This window comes from Leptinotarsa decemlineata, unplaced genomic scaffold, assembly GCF_025532065.1.
Source record: "Leptinotarsa decemlineata unplaced genomic scaffold, Ldec_3_MD MMD2_tig00002159_RagTag_RagTag, whole genome shotgun sequence".
Lineage (NCBI taxonomy): Eukaryota > Metazoa > Arthropoda > Insecta > Coleoptera > Chrysomelidae > Leptinotarsa > Leptinotarsa decemlineata.
The window spans coordinates 9,065,159-9,091,478 of record NW_027412574.1 but is presented as its reverse complement, the minus strand read 5'-3'; the positions used below and the strand labels follow the sequence as shown (position 1 = coordinate 9,091,478).

At 37.0% G+C, this 26,320-nt stretch overlaps 1 protein-coding gene across 1 annotated transcript; it reads right to left on the bottom strand.

The window, feature by feature from the left end:
• Window positions 1-894: 894 nt before the first annotated feature.
• Window positions 895-24,985, bottom strand: LOC141483043 (uncharacterized). The gene is made up of 2 exons (XM_074177217.1): window positions 23,324-24,985; window positions 895-1,944 (listed from the first exon to the last, which is right to left on the bottom strand). The coding sequence occupies exon 1, from the start codon at window positions 24,972-24,974 to the stop codon at window positions 24,360-24,362; it is 615 nt and encodes a 204-aa protein (XP_074033318.1). The 5' UTR covers window positions 24,975-24,985; the 3' UTR covers window positions 895-1,944; window positions 23,324-24,359.
• Window positions 24,986-26,320: the final 1,335 nt, after the last annotated feature.

The window sequence follows — 26,320 nt, the reverse complement described above, 5'->3', positions numbered from 1 at the left end:
TACGCATTTGTTCATGATAGGCAGTTGGTAGGTCCACCATGAAATAGATGCCACATCCAGGGTTGGTTTCAATAAAAAAATATATATTTCTAGCAAAAAAATTATATCAAGCTTTTACCTTTGAATACCTACTTTCCGACCCTAAAAAGAAGACAATAAATTGTGTAGAAGGTTGTAATTGTAATTGTAAGAACCTATATTTATTTGCATTGTAAAAAAATATTATTATCTACTACCCTTTAAGTTCCCAGAGTAAGAGGTTCCATCACGCAATGTGAGCAACAGGCACAAGAGCCATACCATGACTTGTGGAATTTGGTGAGAAGGGCGACATTAGCGTTGGTTCCTTAAGTTTTTTGTTGAAGGACTCTCCGTTTTGTAGATGTACTTTCGTATTGATCGATACCTATCGATTGAAACTAAACAATATAAAATGAAATAATGATTAAAAACTTTTGAAAACAAGATTTCATTTAAGTGCCCTAAAAAAATCAAAATTAAATTTTAAATCACATTAACCACATTCATTCATGACTTTACAGAATTTAAATTATAACAAAAGCTTGTCGCGATGCCTAGAAGAAATCTCTACATATTCAGTCAGATGAAATTCAAATTAAGAAACATTCTGACAGATCAACTAGATACTGCAATAAATTTTAAACCCGATAAATCCTTTGTGTGCAAAAAAGTTATTCAAGGTTAAAATTCCACATTTGAAGCACTTTTATTTAATTACAAACATTATGAATTGCTTACAAGTTTAGTGGTGCCTACCTAATTACAAAATTTCAATTACAAATTTAAATTACCTCGACAAGCTTTTATTATAATTTCAATTCAGTAAAGTCATAAATAAATGTAGTTAATGTGATTTAATATTTAATTTTGATATTTTTAGGGCTCTTGAATAAACGCTAGTTTGGAAAAAGTTTTATTATTGTTTTTTAATTTCGTGCATGCGTCAAAAAAAACAATTGAATAAATTGTGTTATCTACATCATTTATTAAAGCGGTAGCAATCAAATTGCCACTAATGGAAATCTTCAGATAAAAAGTTCAAACCGTTTCTTGACAATGAAAAAGACGTTGCTGAAAGTTATCAACAACATCAACAACATGGTTTCGGGAGTGATACGTTCTATTGCTTCTCTAATTCTGATTTGCAAACTTTCTATATTGTTTGGTCTATTGACGAATTCTTTGGATTTTAGGTAACCTCACAAAAAGTAGTCAAGCGGTGTCATGTCGGGAGAACGGGCTGGCCACTCTATGACACCTCGTCCATCAATCCATCTGTTGGGAAAAACTTCATTCAGATATGCACGAACGTCAGCTGCAAAATGTGGTGAAGCACCGTCTTGCTGATACTAGATACTCCTATCTATTTGATTCGGATTATCATTATCTGGAAAAAGTATTTCTAGCGTTGGAACTAAAAAATTAGTCAAAAACTCTAAGTAACGTTCTCCGATTATTGTTTCGTTGAAAAAATATGCTCCAATTATGCGATTATCTATAATTCATGCCCAAACATTAACTTTTCTGGGATATTGAGTGTGGGCCTCCATCATCCAATGGGGATTTTTTCGGCTCCAATATCGACGGTTCTGTCTGTTGACGGTTCCATTTGAAAAAAAAAAGTTGACTCGTCGGAAAACAATATAATTTTCTTAAACGAAGGATCCCGCGGACACCTATCTTCCATTATTTCGCAAAACTCAGTTCTGCGATCTGGTTTGTCTTCGTTGAGTTCATGTACCAATTGTACTTTATAAGGGTGATACTATTCACTTTAAAAAACACGTAATATTGAATTTTGACTTATGTCGTAATTGGCGGCAAGTTGTCGGGTAGGTTTATGTGAATTCTCCTCGATGTCTACCAAAATATCAAATTTCTTCCCATCGTCAATCAATACACTACTGCCTGGTTTTCAAATATCTTTGATAGTAGTTGTTTACAGCTGATTCTCGGCCTCCCCCCACCACTATGACGTATTAATTGCTTTTTTTATTGGTTGTTGTTTGGTGAAGTTTTTTTGTTGTGCAGTGAAGTCAAGGCGTTGTGACCTTGAAGTGTCTGGTGCATGGATCGTTCAGATTTTTTTTTCATATGAGATTTTGTGTGTTTATGTGTGTGTGTGTGTGTAGGAGAATGCACGGTACAGGGTTTCATCATGTGCTTGTTTGTCTATGTACAAACATACGTCTGCATACTTCGAAGATCCTCCAAGTAATAAATGCTCCATCGGTGTTAGGGCACCAAGTTAGCAGTGGAGTGACGTCACAGCAATAACCGTTCAACGGCTAGAGAGCGACATGTTCACTCCACGACGTGTGGCAGAGTAATGCGTATTCATCGGTCTGCCCTCACCTCTCCCGAAGCGATGAAGGTTCGCTCTAGCCCCGCTATCGATGGTGACAACAACGGCAGCCGAGGACCGTTTGCCTAGCGTCTACCCTCTCCGAGACCGCAACGACCACTGCTTGCTCGTATATCGACATCTGTTATCGCATTCAGTTGGGAGGTAATCTTGGCGCATGTAGTTGAGAAGTGGGGTTGGCTATGACGTCTTGACGGGTCCTATCAGAGTGTATTTAAGAAGCGTACGAGTGTTGGCTATGTCAGTTTACATCAAGTGAGTTAGTGAGAACTATTATATAAAATGTATTCCTGTGACTGTGGTAAATCTTTCACTCGTAGTGATAATCTTCGTCGGCATCAGCTCCAGAGTTGCCAAGGAGGGCCTGCAGTGAAACGGGTGAGAGTGGATAATGCAACACCTATGTATACGTGCAATTGTTGTAATGTGACAATTCCTATGACCCAAGTGAATTCTCACCGAAGAACCATGAGTCATAAAAATAATGCATGTGTTCAATTGTCTGACGGTGTTCAAATTATAACGAATGCATTCAATTGCCGCATTGCTACATACAGGATGGAGAGTTCGATTGTAACCAGTGACTACATGTCATTTTTCAATAAGATTAGGCAGAAGGTCATTGAATTACTGGAATCAGCCATCAGGACCCATAAAAGCATCAAGGTGAATATGGAAGTTTTTGGGAATTATATTCTTCAGACTGATGATTCGAGGGACACGAAGTCATTTAATTCCCAAAATAAAATAGTGGACCAATCTTCAGATTTGAATGCTGTTTTTGATGGATTCCGTGATGTAATTGTGGCTCAAACGACTGAGTTCCAGGATCGTGACTCAGGTATTTATTTTTTAAAAATTTCAATAAGATTGAATAGTAATATTTTTTTTTTTATAATTCAGGTTGGACTTGTGAAAAAATATTGTTTCTCGAGGTCAACATTAATAAATACAGTCCACTGGAAGGACGTTCATATGTGAAGCTGCCTCAATGTATTCAATGGAAGAAAGCTGTTGTGAATGTTCGTAATGAAGATCAATATTGTTTTGCTTGGGCTATAACATCAGCATTATATCCTGCAGAGTGTCGAGTGTCCGAACTTACGTCATATCCACATTTTTCCACTGTTTTAGATGTCACAGGTATGGATTTTCCGGTTAAAGTTAATAATAAGAGTATCGAAATATTCGAAGATAGGAATGATATTTCAATTAATGTTTACGGTTTAGAGAGTACATTTGAGAAGGGTAAAATGAAGTATGAAGTGATTGGTCCATTGCGATACTCACAGAGAAGACTCCGGAGACATGTCAATTTGTTGTTTATAACTGATGACTCCGGTAATGGTCACTATTGTTGGATCAAAGATCTTTCAAGATTAGTTTCTAATCAACTATCAGCTCATAGACAGAAAAAATATTTTTGTGACGGATGTTTGATATATTTTTCTGATGAGAGATTGCTTTTACGTCATAATATGTATGATTGTAATCACATTAGTACCACAACACCAACTACTAATTTAAAGATCAATAAATATGGTAGAATGGTTGCGGAAAATAAACTAATGTTTGAAAACTTTGAGAGGCAAATGAGAGTGCCATTTGTAGTGTATGCTGATTTTGAATCAGTGCTTAAACCGATTCATGTGAATGAGCCAAATCCTGGAAGTTCATACACGATTAAAACATTCAAACATGCCCCATATTCATTTGCTTATTTGATAAAGTGTTCATATAATGATGATTTGACAAAATTTGTTACATATAGGGGTGTAGATGCAGCTCAGAAATTTGTGAGTAGCATTGAAGATGATTTGAAAGAGATACATGACAATCATCTCAGAAACCCTAAACCAATGGATACACAAACTGTCGAAGAAGAAGAACAGTTTGTTGCAGCCAGAACTTGTGGTATATGTAATAAAGCATTTACTGATGGTGACGTCAAAAAAGAGATCATTGTCATGTCACAGGAAAGAAAAGATCACATGCCGCTCACTCGAAATGTAATTTAAATTTCAAAATACCAAACTTCATACCTATCATTTTTCATAATTTAAGTGGTTATGATTGTCATTTATTCATAAAAGAATTGTATAGGAATAAAGAGAAAGTTGATGTTATCCCGCAAACTAAAGAGAAATATATATCTTTCACGAAGCATCTCTTTACACACAGCTATACCGATAAAGATGGTGTGGTTAGGAAGAATTATCTCAAAATGAGATTTATCGATAGTTATAAATTTATGACTAATTCGTTGGAGAAGTTGGGTGCAAACTTGACCTCCGATCAATGTTTGGAGATGCACAAACATTTCCCACAAATTGAGAAATTCAATTTGATGAGACAGAAAGGTGTATTTCCATATAGTTTTGTTGATGACATTGACAAATTGAATTATCCATTACTTCCGACAAAAAATCAGTTTTATGACACACTCAATTGTGAACATATATCGGAAACTGATTATGATAGGGCTAGAAATGTTTGGAATTTATTCGAGTGTCAGAATTTGGGGGAATACTCTGATTTGTATTTGAAGTCGGATGTATTGCTACTATGTGATATTTTTGAAAACTTCCGCACCACAAGTTTAGAGATATATAACTTAGATCCGGCACAATATTACACTGCACCTGGATTATCATGGGATGCCATGTTGAAGTTCACTAATGTTGAATTGGAATTACTAACTGACATTGATATGATTCACTTTTTTCAAAAAGGTATACGAGGTGGAATTAGTCAATGTAGCGAGAGGAAACATATAGCAAATAATAGATTTTTACCCAATTATAATCCCAACGAACCTTCCACATTCATTACATATTTAGATGCAACAAATCTATACGGTCACAGTATGTCACAACCTCTACCAACAAGTGAATTTACATGGTTGACACCAAATGAAATTCTTAATCTCGATGTGATGGATGTGAGTACTGATAGTCCGTATGGGTATGTATTTGAAGTGGACATTCATTATCCACAAGAGTTGCATGATAAACATTCTGACCTTCCATTTTTAGTCGAAAAAATAATACCACCTCGTACACAATCGAAAATTCCCAAATTAATTCCAAATTTGAATGATAAAAGAAAATATATTGTTCATTATAGGAATCTACAGCAAGCTGTCAAAAATGGATTGATTGTAATGAATACACATAGAGTATTGAAATTCAAACAATCATGCTGGATGAAACCCTATATAGATCTTAATACTGAAATGCGTAATAGGTCTAACAACAAATCTGTTAAAGATTTCTATAAAATAATGAATAATGCGGTGTATGGAAAGACAATGGAGAATGTAGATAATCGAATTGATGTTAGACTCGTTACACATTGGGAAAATATAAAGAAAAATATAGCCAAACCAAATTTCAAAAATTGTTCAATTTTCACTGATAACTTCGTTGCCATTCAATTGGGTAGAGTGAAGGTTCATTACGATAAACCATTATATTTGGGATTTTTCATATTAGAATTATCTAAAACAGTCATGTATGACTTTTTCTATGGATGCATCAAACAACACTTTGATGAAAATGTCTCTTTACTTTACACAGATACCGACTCGCTCATTCTTAAAGTAAACACAGAAAATTTTTATGAATTCATAAAAACTAACATAAGTAGATTTGATACATCCAATTACAGTATAGTTAACCAATTCAATATTCCAGTAACAAGTTCAGTCTTGGGTAACTTCAAAGATGAATTTCCAAATGATCCAATCATGAGTTTTTATGGTACAGGTGCTAAAGCATATTATGTGAAATCTGTTGATGGTGAATTTAAGAAAGCCAAAGGGGTTAAACGATCTGTAATAAAGAATGAATTGACATGCGAAGATTATCAAAAAATCGTCGAACAAGGTGGTATGATATTCAGAAAGATGAATTCATTTAGAAGCGTGTTACATGATATGTATACTGAATTAAAAAATAAAGTTGCATTATCATATCACGACGATAAACGATTTATCATTCCGAATACTACCCACACTCTTCCTTGGGGTCATAATGATATTGAATTTTATGAAAACGATCCAAATGAGAACATTCGTTGGATAAGTAATATTATTCAACAATCACAATCTCAGGAGACTCCATTGGATCAATTGATTAATTTATTATCTGCCGAGATCAATGATTGAAATATCATTCAATATCTTCAAAACCGGAAAATTCAATATTGATATTTATGTAGCCATTTATAATTAATAATATATGATAGAAGTAATGTGATATTAATGTATTATGTATGTATGTATATGTATTACTGTAATGAATATAAAATGATTAAAATTTTATTTGTATTATTTCTATTTCCCTAATCAATTACTGCAATATATAGTATAATGTAAATGACAGAAATATCAGTTTGAAGAGAATCATCGTAGAGTGCACAATGTCTAAAACAATCGATAAGTTTGGTAGAAAAAGAAAATGGGGTGGTAATGTCATTCGAGGTCCTCCTGGGAATGGTTTTAAATTAACAAAAGATGGTCATTATGACATGCAAAGGAAAATATTGAAAAATACAAGTGAACCAATTGACAAGAGTGATTGTGTAACTGTATCATATCTTGAGGGGGAAATTAATGGAGCAAAGGAAGTTATACTTCTAGCCCTACAAGCTGCAATACAATCCACAATAGGCAATATTGCTCGGGACGCCCGGCAAGCATTTGACGATAAAATTGCAGAGGCTCGGATAACTTTCACTCGTAAATTTGACAAACTTACAAGTGATGTAGACATAAAAATGTCTGACATAACAGCGTCTACAAATAAAAAAATTGATGCTATGTCAAACATAACAGGGACTACAATGAAAAAGTATGATGTACTGGAACAGAGAGTTGAAGTATTGGAGAAAAACCATAAAGAAGTTTTGGAGAGAAACTATAAAGTCAGGCCATCATCATCAGGTGGACTGGGATATCCAGGACTGAACATTAATCCAAATCATAGAATAATACAACCAAAACCAAAACCAACTGATGATGTATTAATGGAACCAACATGGTGAATGTATTCCCTCGTTAGGTTAGGTTAATAGTTACGTTAGGTTAGCTGCATACTTACGTTAGGTTAGGTGTTAGGTTAGTATTCCCTCGTTAGGTTAGGTTAGGTTAATAGTTACTGTAGGTTAGGTTAGGTTAGGTTAGGTGTTCGGTTGCATAGCGGTAGGTTAGCGTACTAGGTTAGGTTACGTTAATACATACGTTAGGTTAGGTGTTCGGTTGCATAGCGGTAGGTTAGCGTACTAGGTTAGGTTACGTTAATACATACGTTAGGTTAGGTGTTCGGTTGCATATTATGTTACGAACGCGCGCGCGAAGAGGGCGTAGATGTCTCTCCAGATGTCCCGCCTACCTGGGGCCGGAGGCCCCACCCACCTGGGCGGAGCCCAGGCAGTGGGCGTGGCCCGTTAGGCCCCCCCGTCGCCACCAACTTTTCGGATACCCCGCCCCTTCCCGAAGCCCCGCCCCCTTTCCGAAGCCCCGCCCCTCCCCTCCCCGAAGCCCCGCCCCCCGACTCCCAACATTTGCGCATGTACACCCCTACCCTCATCGCGCATGTGCGCTCCCACCATTTTCCCACCGCTCACGCATCGAAGTCGATACCCTCCGGAGAGCACTCCACAACATTCAGTTCGAGAAGTAATCTCATCGAGAGCAGTCCACTCCACAACAAGGCAGTACGTTCCAACGACCAACTTGATATTTGAGTAAGTAAATTAGGAATGTTATTTTTTATATCAACTAACTTTGTATTATTTCTTCTTTTTCAGAATGGCAACCAATACATAGGAGGTGAATAATGCTGTGGCGTCTATTCTGCCGGTGTCCGCTGACCAGGAGGAGGCAGCATCTTCGAGAGCGGTGACGGGTGACCAGCCAACCACTTCGCGTTCGCGAGTTAGGTGCAGATCTTCTAGCCCTGACTTATTCGAGGAGGAGGAGGAAGTCAGGGCTGTGAAGAAGGTTTGCCAACGACCTGCAGCAAGGGTTGGTCCTATTTCAAAGTACCGAGCTACTTGCAATAGGACTAATCCTTATGCAGGTAGTTTTTCGACCTCTCGTAAGAGGGCCTCCACACCAGCAGCAGCACCAGCAGCAGTGGAAATTCCGAGGAGTCCTTCTCCGGAGTTGGTGATATTGTCGCCGTTGGTGACGCGACTACCACCGCTGCCAGCGACACCGGCGGATCCTGAGGTGTTGGTGCCACAGCCTATCGGAGAGGTTAGTGAAAAGATGAGTGTTTTTCTGCAGAGATGCAAGAAAGCAGAACGAGCTGCCCGATCTAGCGAGGCCGCGTTGGTTACCATGAAGCGACAAATGGCTGAAATGGATAACCGACGGAGGGAACTCCAAAAGGAAATGGCCGAAATAGATCGGAAGTATGCATCTCTGCAGGAAAGGTGTAAAGCAGAGACCTCTTCGATAAAGCTGTACAAAAAAATAGTGACAGTTATGGACACTCTTTTTGTAGATGAAGTGTAAATATAAGATTAGTTTTAGGTTAGTTAGGAGTATTTAATTATGGTAGTTTTAAGTTTATATTTGTTAAGTTTATATTGAATAAAGGAAAAGGAAGTGAAATAAAGGGTGTACACTGTTTTTTGGTTTGGTACACATTGAACAATGCGATGGTTGGAGCATTTTTCTTCACTTCCTCTTATTATTATTATTATTTTTTTTTATTTCAATTCCAAGTTCTTCTAGACAAATACCTCACATCAATTTTTGTGTTCTCTAATCACTTGTAAATAATTTCATGTGAAGAAAATTTAAAAAATAAAAAATAGACATGTTTCATAGTGAAATCGACAAGTATATTTCATTTGTATTTTATCCATTCAAGTATCTCTTTCATTGAATATGTCTTATGTCACTTTGCAATTTACCCCTACTCATTGAATATGTCTTATGTCACACTACAATTTACCCCTACTCAATGTTCCACTCCTCTCCCACTCCCTCTCGAAAGTATAAAAGTAGAAATCATCTGATGAAACATTCAGTTGATCAGCTAGCATCGAGATGGAACCCGATTCAACCTCCGAACCCTATAGCTGCCCGGATCAGGGGTACAACTTCAATTACTGGGATAACAGCCAGGTACAGGTAGTCTCTTCCACCACGGAACCCCACAGTCCGCCATACGAATACCGGGATCACGACATCAGGATGCAAGTTCAACATGTCACTGGCAGTGACGAAGGAGACTTGGATGACTCGGAATATCCAGATCCTGACGGATGGTGGGACCCTGCTTATGATGACATTGTCCCAATGAGTAGCGACGACGACGATGATGACGACGACGACTCTGGTGATGATGCTGATGACGAGCTTGACGTTAGACGTCCTCCACCATCCCCTATCCTCATCGAGGATAGTCCTCCGCCATCGATGATGATGTCCTCAATTCCGATGATGACATATAATCATCTACTCGTCCATCATTTCCTTTCCTTTCCTTCCACGGAGTACACACTTTTTGGTTGGTGACATGTTTCATAGTGAAATCGACAAGTATATTTCATTTGTATTTTATCCATTCAAGTATCTCTTTCATTGAATATGTCTTATGTCACTTTGCAATTTACCCCTACTCATTGAATATGTCTTATGTCACACTACAATTTACCCCTACTCAATGTTCCACTCCTCTCCCACTCCCTCTCGAAAGTATAAAAGTAGAAATCATCTGATGAAACATTCAGTTGATCAGCTAGCATCGAGATGGAACCCGATTCAACCTCCGAACCCTATAGCTGCCCGGATCAGGGGTACAACTTCAATTACTGGGATAACAGCCAGGTACAGGTAGTCTCTTCCACCACGGAACCCCACAGTCCGCCATACGAATACCGGGATCACGACATCAGGATGCAAGTTCAACATGTCACTGGCAGTGACGAAGGACACTTGGATGACTCGGAATATCCAGATCCTGACGGATGGTGGGACCCTGCTTATGATGACATTGTCCCAATGAGTAGCGACGACGACGATGATGACGACGACGACTCTGGTGATGATGCTGATGACGAGCTTGACGTTAGACGTCCTCCACCATCCCCTATCCTCATCGAGGATAGTCCTCCGCCATCGATGATGATGTCCTCAATTCCGATGATGACATATAATCATCTACTCGTCCATCATTTCCTTTCCTTTCCTTCCACGGAGTACACACTTTTTGGTTGGTGTACACGAGGCACTGCGAGGCTGGGGCAGTGTCTTCCTCCCTTCCTCTCCCTCTTATTAGTTTTTTTTTCCATAATAATCACTAGAATTTCTCCTAATAATCGCTCAGAGTTTCATTCTTGATGTTTTCGAATCTCAAACACTGTTCTACATTTCACCCCCTCCATTTCATTTCTTCCAATATAAATATAGCAACAATCCCAGTTCTATATCATTCTTCCACAATGTCGAGTACAGGACCCATCCAAGTACATGAAATAGATTCAACGTCTGATCATTTGAGTACAACCTTCGCTCAATTTCTGCAGCGAATCTATGAACTTCCTGATGATTTCGCAGAACGAGTGGAACAAGGTATTCAGGACGACATAGATGCTGTTGACGATAATAATGCGGATGATGTGATTAGTATATCATCTGATTCAGCTGATTATGACGACGACGACATCATGAGTATATCATCTGATTCAGATGACTACTATGAGGATGATATCATTAGTATATCATCTGATTCAGATGACGATACCATAATTATTGTTTCTGATGATGAGGAGCGTTAGTCCATATCATTGCATGGATTAATAAAAAAATAACAGCCCTTTTCAGGGCTACAATTAAAGACTGAAACAATAAAAAAAATAGCTCTTTTCAGAGCTACCATTATACTTTCAAACAGAAACAGATTCATACCATTGTTAACATTATGTTAACATTATAATCTCAAACGAAATATATGTATGTGAAAGTATTCATCATTATATGCATATGAATGATTGACAAATGCCAACTTCAACTTTCATTTAAAGTAGTACTCATCATATGCATAGATATTCAATGACTATCAAATTCCAAATTTCGACTTTTCAGTCAAAGTAGTAATTTATTTGTCATATAATGTATAGATATTCAAAGACTAACAAATAGTAATTTATTTGTCATATAATGTATAGATATTCAAAGACTAACAAATTTCCAACTTAGACTTTTATTAGTCAAAGTATTCATTTGTCACATAATCTATGAATACTAATACAACTAACTACTGTTTGTGTGAATAATGTAGCCCTGAAAAGGGCTGTTGTTTTTTTTTGACCAGTAGGTCCACGGTTATTGTGCCACAGGTTGGACATTATTACATATAATACATGTAGATACTCGGGTGAAGTTTGTTAGTGGCCTCTCGCAAGCTTCACACCAATTCTGTCCCATTTCCATAATTGAGACAGTGTTGTGGGTGTTGACATGGGCATACCACCCTCCATTATTGTTTCTATGCGAATAAAACCGAAAGCAGCACCAACATAGTTTTTTGTTCTCTCCATCTATTGTGCTGATCAATACGTATGCATCCAATGCACAATACAAATCCAAGGGATCTTCCAGTGTCTCACTGACATTGAGTGTTCGCATACCGATCCTCATAGCACCATCACCTTCAGTTGTGTCAGCTTCTATCCCTTCATCATCTCCTTCTTCATCCATGACCCTCTCAAACTCCATCACGTCATCATCTTCGTCGCTTTGGTTGGCCTCGTTTTCAACTTCGTCTATCTCATCTTCATCGACTCCAACATCTTCTGCTTCAACTATTACTTCCTCTAGCGGAACATTGACATCCTCATCATCTGATTCGTCTATCCAATTGTTTTCATCAACAGCAGCTATTCTATTTAATGCAGCATTTATTTTTGCAGAATTCATCTTGTTGTTGTTTGCTCACAGTTGTAGAGAGTGAATGAATGAACTCTAGGTTTGCAAGTCAACTTATATAGGAGGTGATGCAACTCCCACTTGACTCGTTTAGAGTGGAATAGTAGGAGAAGTTATCCCACTATACTTCCACATGATGTTGATTTGTATAAATAGAGATCGTAGGTATAAGAGAGAGCATTCAGAGTTTCTGTAAGTCATCTCTTAATATTTCTAATCGAATTAGTAAAATGCCGTTTCCAAAAGAGTGGAATGAAAAACCAAAAGTGTGTGTCTACCCAATGATGATTGCAGGGGCTATTGTGTGCTACTTTTGTCAAATAAGTAGACCTAAGGATTCAATCAATCCATGTACTGGTATGTGTAGTGATTGCGTGTTGCGGATTCAACTATCGCCTCCTTCTCATCCACCGAAGCGAACAAAATCGGATTATCGTCAACAACAGTTACAGTGTCTGAAGTGTTCCGAACCTATAATATTTAACAATATAGGTATCTGTAGAAATATTTGTGGTACCTGTGCTGCCGTTCCAACTCCACTGCAACGTTGTTTGCGTTGTGATACATATTCCATGAATTGTTGGAATCATGTATGCAATGCATGTAGAAGTACTTGGGATCTGTGTGAGAAGGTTGGTCAACTCTACCCCAATAGGAGAATCCATTTTTTTCAATGTTGGTGTTTGACGCACGAGCAACAACTATTGAGGAATAGAGTCAAAGAACGTTCCACATCCACAGAGACATATTAACATTTTTCATTTTTTATTATCGTTATTGTCCTCTATTATTAATAAATATATATATATATATTTTGAATTTATTTGTATTATTTTCTAACATTTAAAAATACATGCATGCAACACAAAGTTTTCCTCTTAAATGACAAAGATTGTTACATGCGTGAATAGTTTAGTGAGAGAGCGCATGTGCCAGTTGATGAAAGAGCGCATGCGCTAGTTTATTTTCTTCTATAAATGGTGAGGTCTCAGTAACATCATCACCTTTCCTATCCACATTCTATTGCTATCACATATCATTCCTCAGACCTTAATAATCATGAGCTCTATGCCGCTATTGATTGCTGAAGATGGTTCACCACTTGTTGATATCGATCAGACTGATTTTGAAAACATTCCAGTATTACATTTATCGAGTCAAGATTCGATAAATGATTTTGATATTAACGACTTCGTTAACTTTGCAGATGTGCCAGAACCAAATGAGCAAATTATTATTGAAAATCCGATCGTTTCGCAATTATCATCACTCAAACACTCTTCATCTACCCTTCCTCTTGGTGTTGATAAGAAATCTAGAACAATCAAGAGGAAGGTTACTAAGGCATCTTCATCGATTGTCACTGACTTTAAAGAAAAGAAAGAATCCAAAAGTGTTGTGCGACAGAAAAAACCCGCAACGAAAAGTGACAGATCGAAGAGGAAGCCAAAAGGTACTCCTAAAGAAATGAAGAGTGATTTGAAAGCTGAACCGCTATCTTCTTTCAGTCCCCTCCATCGGTTTGGGGAAATGAAAAGGAAAGCAAAATGCCGTCTTGTAAAGGCACAGATGACTATTGCTGAACTTGAAAAGAGTGAGCGAGCTATTAATGCTAATAATGAAACTCTTGAAGCATTAGATGCCAAGATTGCATTAGCGAAGGTTGAATTGGCTAGAATGTCTAAAGATGCTGATGAACTCCGTTCAAAAATTGGTAAAGATAAGCAATTCCATCAACGTTCGAGAATGCAAGCTCAGGCTGAGCTTGAGGAGTCGACTAAGCTTTATGAGACAGCATTATCAGTGAGAGATAATTGGCAAAAAGAGTTGGATACTGCATTTCAAAGTGACGGCGATTAGTTTTGGGAATGATAATGTGTTTTCAATATCGTGAGTTGAAAAATATAAGCGGGAATGGAGTATACAATTAATTTGGTTTGGTATACACAGAACATTGCGAATGGCTGGGGCAATGTTTACCGCTGCAATATTTTTCAGTTCACATACTTATAATTGAAATGAAAACAATAATGAACTTTAATATTACTTTATTCATAAAAGTCACTATTATATACATTTAAACCATATTTGATTCATCAATCCAAGAATTTTGTTCGCTAGGAAGGCCTAACCACTTTACATATACTTTATTTTTTCTTCTCTTCAACACCTTCTCAATCAGATATACGTCAGGATTCTCGGTTCGTAATAACTCTTCTTCGTAAAAACATCCTCTAATCGGCTGTTCATTCATATCTTCAAGATTATAAGTCGTTGGGATGGTTTTATTAATTTTAACAATCTTGAATAGCTCCGTGGTAAAATTCGCAGTGTAAGACTTTTCAAAAATATGTTTGTATTTACTTATACGTACAATATCATTTAATTGGAATTTGGGTTTACTTTGTCTTCCTCCAATTCCATTGATACCCTTGAATTTTAATTTTGTTGTTGAATCAACATTGATGGGTGCCATACCTATTGTACGATGAACTTTATTATTATATCTACTAGTTATAATTGGAAGAATATCAAGCCATTTGTGGTGACCTCTCATCGAAAATTCCTTGTAGAGCCATGCCTTTATTGTACGAATCACTCTTTCTGCTATAGCTGCCTTCTTTGTGCTCAATGTTGAATAATGATTGATATTATATTCTCGCATGAGAGATGAGAAGCTTTTATTGAAAAATTCTTTCCCTTGATCGCTTTGTATGTGTTTGGGGGAGTATTTGGCTTCTTTCAGTACATGTTTCATTGCATTAGTTACTGTACTACCTGTTTTATCTTTAACTGCTACAGTCCACAGATATTTGGAGTAACAATCTATCACTACAAGTATATATCGGTATCCTTCATTACTTTTTGCATAAGGTTGCAGTTCAGCTAAATCTATTTGCCATAGATCTGCAAAACCTTTGATGGTGGTTATTCTTCTACGAAAATTACGTCTTGCAGGTTTATGTAATTCATTAACAACTTGTCGTTTGACATCACTTATTTCATTAGTCATTCTATTTCAATATGATTAAAGAGAAAAGGTGATAATGTTACTGCATTGAATGATGATGTGACAGTGATCATTACATGTGAATATGTTAATATATTATACCTTCTTCACGTAATTCTTCAATTATTGAAATTATTTCATTATCATGTCCGGTATGTCCGGCTGACTTTGAAGCTACCAATAGTCGTAGGCGAGCAACTAACTCTTTCGGTGAATTCCAGTACACATAATTCACAGGTTTAGAATTATATATTTTCTCCATTTTCACTCGTTTGAGTGCTCCACCAATTTTACTTCTACTTCTTATTGGATATTGTCGTGAGTCTAATAGAGGTTTGATAACTTCACGAAATTTTTTAGAATTTGTATTTTTAAAACCATTCTTCAGATGATATTGTTTATATGGAGCATTCGTTATTTTCAATATTTTGGAATATACTTGACGAGTTTCTTCATTATCAACATCTTGTGGATTCTTCAAAAAAATCATATCATACAATTCTGGACTACCTGCGCATTCATATTTTTTCACTTTATTAGCATCCCAAAATGAAATGTTTCCATCTTTGAAATTTACCACTAGACTTCCCATTTTCAGCTTTTGTGTAATTGGATCCATACGTACGCCAAATGTTCCATCATATGCTGGATTTCTAGATTTTATATTATTCAAATGTTTCATCAAAACATCTTCACCACTTTCATTCATAACAGGTGAGATGTCAGGATCCGAGGAATCGATGTGGGACGATGATGGTGTTTCGAATAGAGTTGTTCTCATATCGTCTTGAAGTGTGCTCGTGTCACTATTCACAGATGATACACTACCAAAAGATTGTTTTCTTCCTATTGGAGTACTCATGGGATAATTTGAAGTAGATTGAACAGTTCCATGATTTGGTGATAACACTGGTGATTTAGAAGTAGCGTTTGATGATAAAACATTCAATGGTTTCATTATGGGCTCATACAATCTTTCAAGTGTCGTACGATTTTCAATATTATCATTCTTGATAGAGTTGAATTTCTGCCTGACAGCTTCTGTTGTCTCTACTAGTTGACGTTTCAAATTTATTTCATTGTTTTTATTTTCAGGATCTTTTTTTGTATTCATAATGCCCTTTTTTGGATTAAAGCTTAATTCGTTGGTGAAGTGATCACTACAATATTCAGTGATCGAATAAGTTCCAAAAACAAGATCATGGGTATATAAAACTATCGAATCCTTTGCGATATCTACCTTCATCTATTTTTCTATCCTTATCAATGACTAGAAATCCATATTGGTCCTCCCAGCATTTAACACACATCAATTGGAATTGTTTGAATGTTACATCGGGTGAAACATGATCTGAATAAATGTGATGTAAATTCGTCTCATCTTGTTTGAACATTATAACGAAATTGGTATTGTCACGCACTAACTGTTTGGGTACCCGTGAATATGTCTGTGCTAGATAAAAACAATCAACATCCTTATGACGTCCCATACAGAAATATGATCTAATAATATCTTGCTTTTCACATATCACATCATCGAAAATGAAAACAGAATTAGGCTTAGCGTCGGAGGGTTCCACTATTTCTGCATTATTGCTGAATGTATAAAAACCTAATCCTTTTATAGGTTCCAAAACACTTCGCAAGTACTGATATTTAGGTTGATTGAGTGATTTCGAATAGAGATACACATTTCTAAATCTCAGTCCTTATGGATGTGTTAATAGTGATATCATTGCATTCGTCTTTCCACAATTTGAAGGTCCTATAATGAGTCCTCGAACTGATGATGGAAGTAGTGGACCATGTCTGAATACCCTTTGTCCATTCAATCCACAACCAAATTTCTCATCTAGATTATCTACAGCAAACTTTTCTTTCTGTTTTACAATGCGCATCGTGCCGTGGTTGGAGACTATATAAATGTTATTAGCTTATTCATTTCAATGTGTACCATCAAACGATACGGACGTATTGAAAGTGATCGTAAAATTAAAAGAGGTTGTGGTTTTGTTAATGATTTAATAAACAAACTTCCTTTCGAATTACATCTACCCGGAGGTTATCAATACTGTGGACCGGGTACAAAATTGAAACAACGTTTAGCTCGTAACGACCCTGGAATCAATAAATTAGATATTGAATGCAAAAAACACGATATTCAATATTCTAAGCATCCATCCGATCTTGCAGCAAGACATTTAGCCGACAAAGAACTTGAATACAGCGCTTGGGATAGGGTTAAATCGAAGGACGCGAGTATTGGGGAAAGAGCAGCTGCATTACTTGTCACCAACATTATGAAAGCGAAAAGACATATGGGCATGGGTTGTAGTACCAATAAGAAAAAATGTAAGAGGAAACAAACGAAGAAAAATAAAATTAAAAAAGTTGCATTTGGTGCTGGGATAGTCCATAAAGTGCGAAATGTATTGAAGAAAGCTGGTGGGAATCAATTTGTGACGAATAATAGCAAAAAAGCTATCACTGTGGCATTGCAGGCGGCACGTAAATACCTTAAAGCTGCCGGTGGAAAGAAGAAAATCCGCACACCACGCATAATTCCTGTTCCCAAGATCGCTGGACTTTTACCATTGATACCAATTTTTGCTGGACTATCCGCACTAGGAAGTTTGGCGGGAGCCGCTGCTGGTATTACCAAGGCCGTGAATTCGGCAAAAGCCAGCAGAGCGGCTTTAATGGAAGCCAATCGTCACAATAAAACCATGGAGGCTGTAGCATTAGGCAAACGCGGAAGTGCAATATATCTCAAACCATACCGTAAAGGTTTAGGACTATATTTAAAACCATACAAAGCCACAAACAAAACAAAAAACTAATTGAAACCCTACCTCAGAGGCCTCTTACTGATCTCGATCTCAGCTATTATGCACAAAAAATGAAAATTCCACATTTTCGTGGTGTTTTTATGCGTGATAGATTACCATCTTCAGGTCCAAAACAAAACGAGACAGCTATTGTTAATTTAGATGGAATAAGTGGACCAGGAACACATTGGGTGGCAAATAAAAAATGTGGGAAAGAAGTCACATATTTCGATAGTTTTGGAGATCTACCCCCACCATTGGAATTGACTCGATTCTTTCGAAAATGTTCGAATGTAAAAATCAAATATAACTATGATCGACAACAGAAATTTAATACAGTTCTCTGTGGTCACTTGTGCTTGCAGTTTCTCTCTAAATAATTTTCCAAATAAAAATGGATTCAACACCAAAACTGGATCGGGAGGCTATCAAGGGAATGGGGTTTTCACTTAGAATGTTTTCAAAATATGGTACCTTGAAAAAAATGGATAAAGTGATGCTTGTAAATATGCCTAAGGAAGTGATACTTGCATGTGTTGCACATGAGATTGCATATGTTTGGGAAAAGTTGCCTAAGCATCTGCAAGATGACATCGATATAATGAAACATAGATATTGTTATGAGCACCACCACCACGATCAAAATTCAGAATCGGATGTTAATGACGGTCCTATACCTCGGAAATCTATGTGTTGTATTTGTAATATAGAGGATGTGAATATTGGTATCAATAAAAATGATACTTATTACAATACAACACCTTCCAAAAAGTGTAATTTGTCTCAAATGTGCTGTTGCTGTGTACAATAATAAATTGAAATGTGTTTCAAAATATTCATCAGTCATGTCACGAAAGTTCGAGCTACAAGCTGTCGGGACAAGTGTCTTGAGTGCGGATTTTTTTCCACCAATTGAATTGGATAGGAACAGTCGTTATGGATTAGTACTTTTGGGATTCTATGGGTGCAATACAATCAATAATATAACTGAAGCTAATAACTTAGTTAGTTTTAGAATCAGTAATGACAACTCATCGATACCCCAAAAGTTGACAATTGAAATTCCATGTGGTGCTTATGAAATAGAAGAGATCAATGCCGTCATACAGAAACATATCATGTTCAGATTGTTTCATGATAAAAAACCAAATGATGTCGTTGCAGATGATATTTTCTATCTACACGCCAATAATAATACATTCAAATGTGAAATGCGATCCAAATATGAAATTGATCTGACACATCCAAATTCAATAGCAGAAATGATGGGGTTCGCTCATGAAATATTTCCACCAAATCAGATACATGAATCATCATTACCAATAAACATTACAACTGTGAGACTTATCCGCTTAGATTGCAATATAATATCTGGTTCATATATAAATGGTGAAGAATCCCACATTCTTTTCTCATTCGATATTGATGTTGAACCTGGCTACAATCTCACTAAAGAACCACACAGTATTATATATATGCCTGTCAGTCCAGAAGGTCGTCAATTGATTCACAACATTACAGTGCGTATTTTGGATGAAAAAAATAACCTTATCGATTTTGGAAGTGAAGAAGAGATTTTCATTATTTTGGAATTGAAGAAAATCGAATAACTGTTGTTATGGGTTTCATTTATAATAGACAAAACCGCATTGAACAATCCCAAACGAGTTGCACTATCAAAAAGAAAGGTGTGCATAAAAAGAAGCTCATTCCACAAGTGTATGCTAAACAGTTAGCACATAACGCTCTGTCTGTGAGTGATCCTAAATTTTTGAAATCGATTGGATTGAAAGTGAGAAAATAACAATGGTGCTCGAAACAAACAATGAAAAGTTGAATATATTCAATGAACCAGTGCTCGATCATTCTCTCATAAGTTTACATGAGCACACATATAAGCCCTATGGATCACCGCTATTCAGGAATTCGGATGAAATCAGAATTGCAATCAATAATCAAGATGTTATACTAGATATTGCCGAGAGCTTCATTTACATAGAAGGTAAATTCACCCCCAAAGATGTAGCGAAAACATGCTATCTCTCGAATAATGCAATTGCATTTCTCTTTGACGAAATTCGTTATGAAATGGGTGGTGAACAAGTGGCTGTTGTTAGAAAACCTGGGATAACATCTACAATGAAAACCATGATATCATTTGGACAATCTCATGCTAACACATTATTGACATCTGGTTGGGGACTTTCACAATTGAAGCAAGATATCTTGGATACAAACAGTCATGTTTTTAGTGGAAAACTACCACTGAAATATTTGATGGGTTTTGCTGAAGATTACAACAAAAGTATCTTGAATGCCAAACAGGAATTGATTTTGATTATCGCTCGATCATTCAAAAACTCATATATAGGTGAGGTTGATGCTGATTTGGAAATAAATGAAATCGAATGGAAAATAAGGCATATTGTACCAGATGATAAACACAAGCTCAAACTTTTGAGTAGAATAAACAAAAGCGGTCTGAATGCCAAAATCAAGTTGGCGTATCGTATGTGGGACCTCTATGAACTACCATCATTACGTGGGACTTCTTCAGACATATGGGCCATCAAAACAACTAACGCATTGGAAACTCCTCGTTTTGTCATCATCGCATTCCAAAGTACTACCACATCTGAAGATAGAACACAAGATATTACAAAATTCACAACTGCTGATATCAATAGTATTCGAGTATACTTGAATTCTGAAGTTTATCCATATGAGCGTTGGAATTTGAATTTCGATAAAAAACTTGATGCTCCTGCTTATTATGCTTTTGAGAGTTTCCAGCGAAGTTATTATGATAAAGATATGAGTGAACCTCTGATGGACATTGGACAATTTAGAGAGAATCCACTATTCGTCATCGATTGTTCCCATCAACCGAATGCAACAAAATCATCAACTATTGATATAAAGATTGAGTTTGAGACGAGGAAGACCAAGTTTCCAGACAACACTAAAGTATATGCATTAATTTTGCATGATACAGTTTTAACATACAATGCATTGGATGGTTCAGTTCATAGCAGATATTGACACTTTTTTTTTCACTCTATCATGTACTGTTTTATGATCTTTTTTTTTTATTTGTAACTGACTTATATCATGTATTGTATTTTATATCATATTTATTGTTTTGTAATCATTTTCTATTGTATTTCATCAGATTTAAATAAATAAAACATGAAAATAATACAAAGTTTTTTATTTGACATTATTTATGATTTACAGGAACATACAGACTATCTAAAATAACTTCTTCCTCATAATCATCATTTTCGCGACCATCTTCAATTTCCTCTCGATTTTCATCATTCAATTCAAAGTGATGAATAATCCATTCTGGCAAGTATGGTTGGAGGCTATACAGGAATCTTCTTAGGTTCAGTTCAATCATAACCTCACAAAGTTGCCACAATTCCAATTCATTATCCAAAAATTTGTTGCAAACTTCTGCACCACTCCAATAGTTCTCAGCATCACGAAGGCATAATTCGATTTGTTTTTCATCATAGCATACACTCATATCATAAACGCTTGCATGTTCGGCTCCATCACCCAACACCTTCAATTTAGACGACAAATGTTGAACCGATGATTTGAGATCTACAATATCGACCCAATCTTGACTTGCGTACTGCATCCACATCTTTAAATGGTGGAACTGAAATCGAATAAAAAAAACAATAAGCAACCTCCAATTTTTCAGTGTTATAATACTCACATTCCCATTTTACTTGTAGTTACAAAGTGAGTGTATTCAACTAAGTTAGTAATGTTTATATTTCCATATAATTATCATCTAATATATGAATATTAATAAAACAATAAGAAATTCATTATAATTACTATTATTATTCAATCATATTGAATTTGACTAGAGTTATCGTTTTCACACCAAAAAAACTTTGTAAGCTATGACCTAAAGAAATTCACTATAAATTATTACTATTATTCAATCATATTGAATTTGACTAGAGATCGCGTTTTCATGCCAGCAAAACTTTGTTGGCTCTGTCCTAAATACATCATCGTATATTTACCACCTGATGAGTTGATACAAGATATATCGTCATCACTGAATTGCAACGAAATACGTTTTGGTAGCCATGTTTTAAATAATTTATCATTGCTCACATCTTGCAAAGTTAATAAAATTGATTTACCAAATCGTGTAGAATAAGTTGACATATTTTTAATTATGTACACTTCATCAATTGGCAATGATGATAAGGCCTTTTGCTCTAGTATTTCAACCTCCTGTACAATCAAATTATTAATTTTATTCAAGTCTACTTTTGAAACGGACATGATGAAAATATATATGAAAATATAAACAATTTCCAACAGACAAATACACTCACCGTCTTCCTTCTATTACGAACTGAATAACACTCTACCAATTGCTAACTGCTGCAGATATATTCGTCTACTGATTTCATAGTGTGCCAGGCATTTCTTTTATATTAAACAGTGTGAGTCACCCCCACCATGAAACCGTGAAAGATTCACATTGCTAGTTGCTATCCACTAGAGATGCCTGACGTCACAGCCAAGCCCATCTCCCAACTTGATGCGATAACAGTTGCCGGTACGAGCAAGCAGTGGTCGTTGCGGTCTCGGAGAGGGTAGACGCTAGGCAAACGGTCCTCGGCTGCCGTTGTGTCACCATCGATAGCGGGGCTAGAGCGAACCTTCATCGCTTCGGGAGAGGTGAGGGCAGACCGATGAATATGCATTACTCTGCCACACGTCGTGGAGTGAACATGTCGCTCTCTAGCCGTTGAACGGTTATTGCTGTGACGTCACTCCACTACTAACTTGGTGCCCTAACACCGATGGAGCATTTATTACTTGGAGGATCTTCGAAGTATGCAGACGTATGTTTGTACATAGACAAACAAGCACATGATGAAACCCTGTACCGTGCATTCTCCTACACACACACACACACACACACACACATAAACACACAACATCTCATATGAAAAAAAAATCTGAACGATCCATGCACCAGACACTTCAAGGTCACAACGCCTTGACTTCACTGCACAACAAAAAAACTTCACCAAACAACAACCAATAAAAAAAGCAATTAATACGTCATAGTGGTGGGGGGAGGCCAAAAATCAGCTGTAAACAACTACTTTTGATAGTCCCAAATTCACGAAATTTTGTTTCTATTCTACTAACGGTAGATTGAGAAATGTGATGATCAGAATATTTATTACTGAACATTTCAATTACATTCTTCAGGGTTCTAGTTTTGTTCCCACATTCTAGTAGTATTAACACTTCTACTCTTTGACGTTCAGTCAAATGAGACATGTCTAGAACATGTAGCCTATATTGTCTGAAAGTAATACTGACACACTAATACTATCACGGCTGACACACAACAGTTGTTAAAAATAAAAAAAAATTGAAGGTGCATGGCATATTGTACAGCGGACGGATTCAATGGAATACCTACGTGATACCTTTCAACAGTTTCAATTTTTTGTTTCATTATGACGCATGCACGAAATTGAAAAATGAAGATATGGCTGTACAGAAAATTTACTACTCTTCAAAATGATGAATTTCACTAGTTCGGACTTCCATTGTCTACTATATAAAATGATTTGAAATCCCTGAAACAAGTAAAAAAGAATAATTAAAAAAGAATAGTTGAAAATAACAATTATATTAAGCAACAATAAACCTGAAATGAAATGATAGTGAAATAACCTACAAGTAAAAATATAAAAATTGAATAAATAAATATTAAAGGAATGAAAAAAGAAAATAATAAAAAAATAAAAAAAGTGTAGAGATTCCAAGTCACGTTAGTTCACGACGTTTCGATTGTTGGTATCTACAATCGTCTTCGGGTGATGACTGGACTGATTCCTCCGAGAGATGACTATTTTATAGGTCGTTGAAATACTTTCACTTTCTCTACTTTCCATTTTCCGCTTCACTGTTTCCGTGAGAGATGACCGTTTTGGCGGGAGTTGGTCATTTTTCGTTTGATGATGGGTTTCCATATGTTTCGTATATCTACGCTGGCCTGGCTGAATACGTTGTTGGACAACATGTATGCGGCTTCCTTAAATTTTCTCCTGAACCAATGTTCCTCTCTGTGCAAGATCTCAGCTTGGGACCACTCGATGTTGTGTTGATGGGTCCAAACATGGTCTGCTATTCCTGATTTGCTGGTTTCTCCTCGCTGTGTGTGTGCTTCTTGTGCTCGGCAATGCGAACATTCAATGGCCTCTTAGTTTCACCAATATAGGATTTTTCGCACTCACAGGGTATCCGGTAAATGCAATTCTTGGAATCGCAGACCGCGTTTGGGGGCCTGGTTTTCGTGAGGCTGCTACGGATAGTGTTACCGGATCTGAAACAGGTTCTAATGTTGTACTTGGAACCAATTCTTCTTATCCTCTCCGATAATCCTCTGATGTAGGGAAGTGCAAGCACTGGTTGTGACGGCTTCTCTTCCTTGCGAGGCTCCTGCTGTCTTTTAGCCAAAGTCTTTTCTACCATCACTTTGGAGTATCCATTCCGCTGAAGATCATTTTTGATGATGTCTAGTTCCTTCTCGAGACCTTCCTTTGTATTACAGAGCCCAAAAGCACGGTCTAATAGAGTCTTGATGATTCCTCTTTTTGTCGATTGATGGTGGTTGGATTCGTGGTTCAGATACTGTCCCGTATGAGTGGGTTTTCGGTATACAGATGTTTCCCACTTAGTGTCGGTCCTCTTCACCAAAACGTGTAAGAATGACAATTCATTGTGGATTTCCTTCTCCATTGTGAAAGTGATGGAAGGTCTCGCGCTGTTGATGTGTTTCAGAAAGGCGTCTAGTTCAGTATTCCCATGGTTCCATATTACGAAGGTGTCGTCAACATATCTCAACCAGACTCGAGGTTTCTTGTGGGCTTCTTCAATGGCCAGAGTTTCAAACCACTCCATATATATGTTGGCTATGACTGGTGAAAGTGGCGATCCCATTGGTAGTCCCTCATCTTGTGTAAAGAATTCGTCCTTCAGTTGGAAATAACAGTTTCGTACACAGCATCCTAGTAATTCCATAATTACTTCTATAGGTAGATACGTTCTCTCTTTCAGGTTCTCATCTTCGGATAGCTTTCTCTGTGTGATTTGGAGTGCTTCTTCGACCGGAACGTTGGTGTAAAGGTTTTCCACGTCGAAACTAATTAGTTGATCTTCCTGTGTAACTAATTAGTTTCACCGGAACGTTGGTGTAAAGGCTTTCCACGTCGAAACTAATTAGTTGATCTTCCTGTGTAACTAATTAGTTTCGACGTGGAAAGCCTTTACACCAACATTCCGGTCGAAGAAGCACTCCAAATCATACAGAGAAAGCTATCCGAAGATGAGAACCTGAAAGAGAGAACGAATCTACCTATAGAAGTAATTATGGAATTACTAGGATGCTGTGTACGAAACTGTTATTTCCAACTGAAGGACGAATTCTTTACACAAGATGAGGGACTGCCAATGGGATCGCCACTTTCACCAGTCATAGCCAACATATATATGGAGTGGTTTGAAACTCTGGCCATTGAAGAAGCCCACAAGAAACCTCGAGTCTGGTTGAGATATGTTGACGACACCTTCATAATATGGAACCATGGGAATACTGAACTAGACGCCTTTCTAAAACACATCAACAGCGTGAGACCTTCCATCACTTTCACAATGGAGAAGGAAATCCACAATGAATTGCCATTCTTAGACGTTTTGGTGAAGAGGACCGACACTAAGTGGGAAACATCTGTATACCGAAAACCCACTCATACGGGACAGTATCTGAACCACGAATCCAACCACCATCAATCGACAAAAAGAGGAATCATCAAGACTCTATTAGACCGTGCTTTTGGGCTCTGTAATACAAAGGAAGGTCTCGACAAGGAACTAGACATCATCAAAAATGATCTTCAGTGGAATGGATACTCCAAAGCGATGGTAGAAAAGACTTTGGCTAAAAGACAGCAGGAGCCTCGCAAGGAAGAGAAGCCGTCACAACCAGTGCTTGCACTTCCCTACATCCGAGGATTATCGGAGAGGATAAGAAGAATTGGTTCCAAGTACAACATTAGAACCTGTTTCAGATCCGGTAACACTATCCG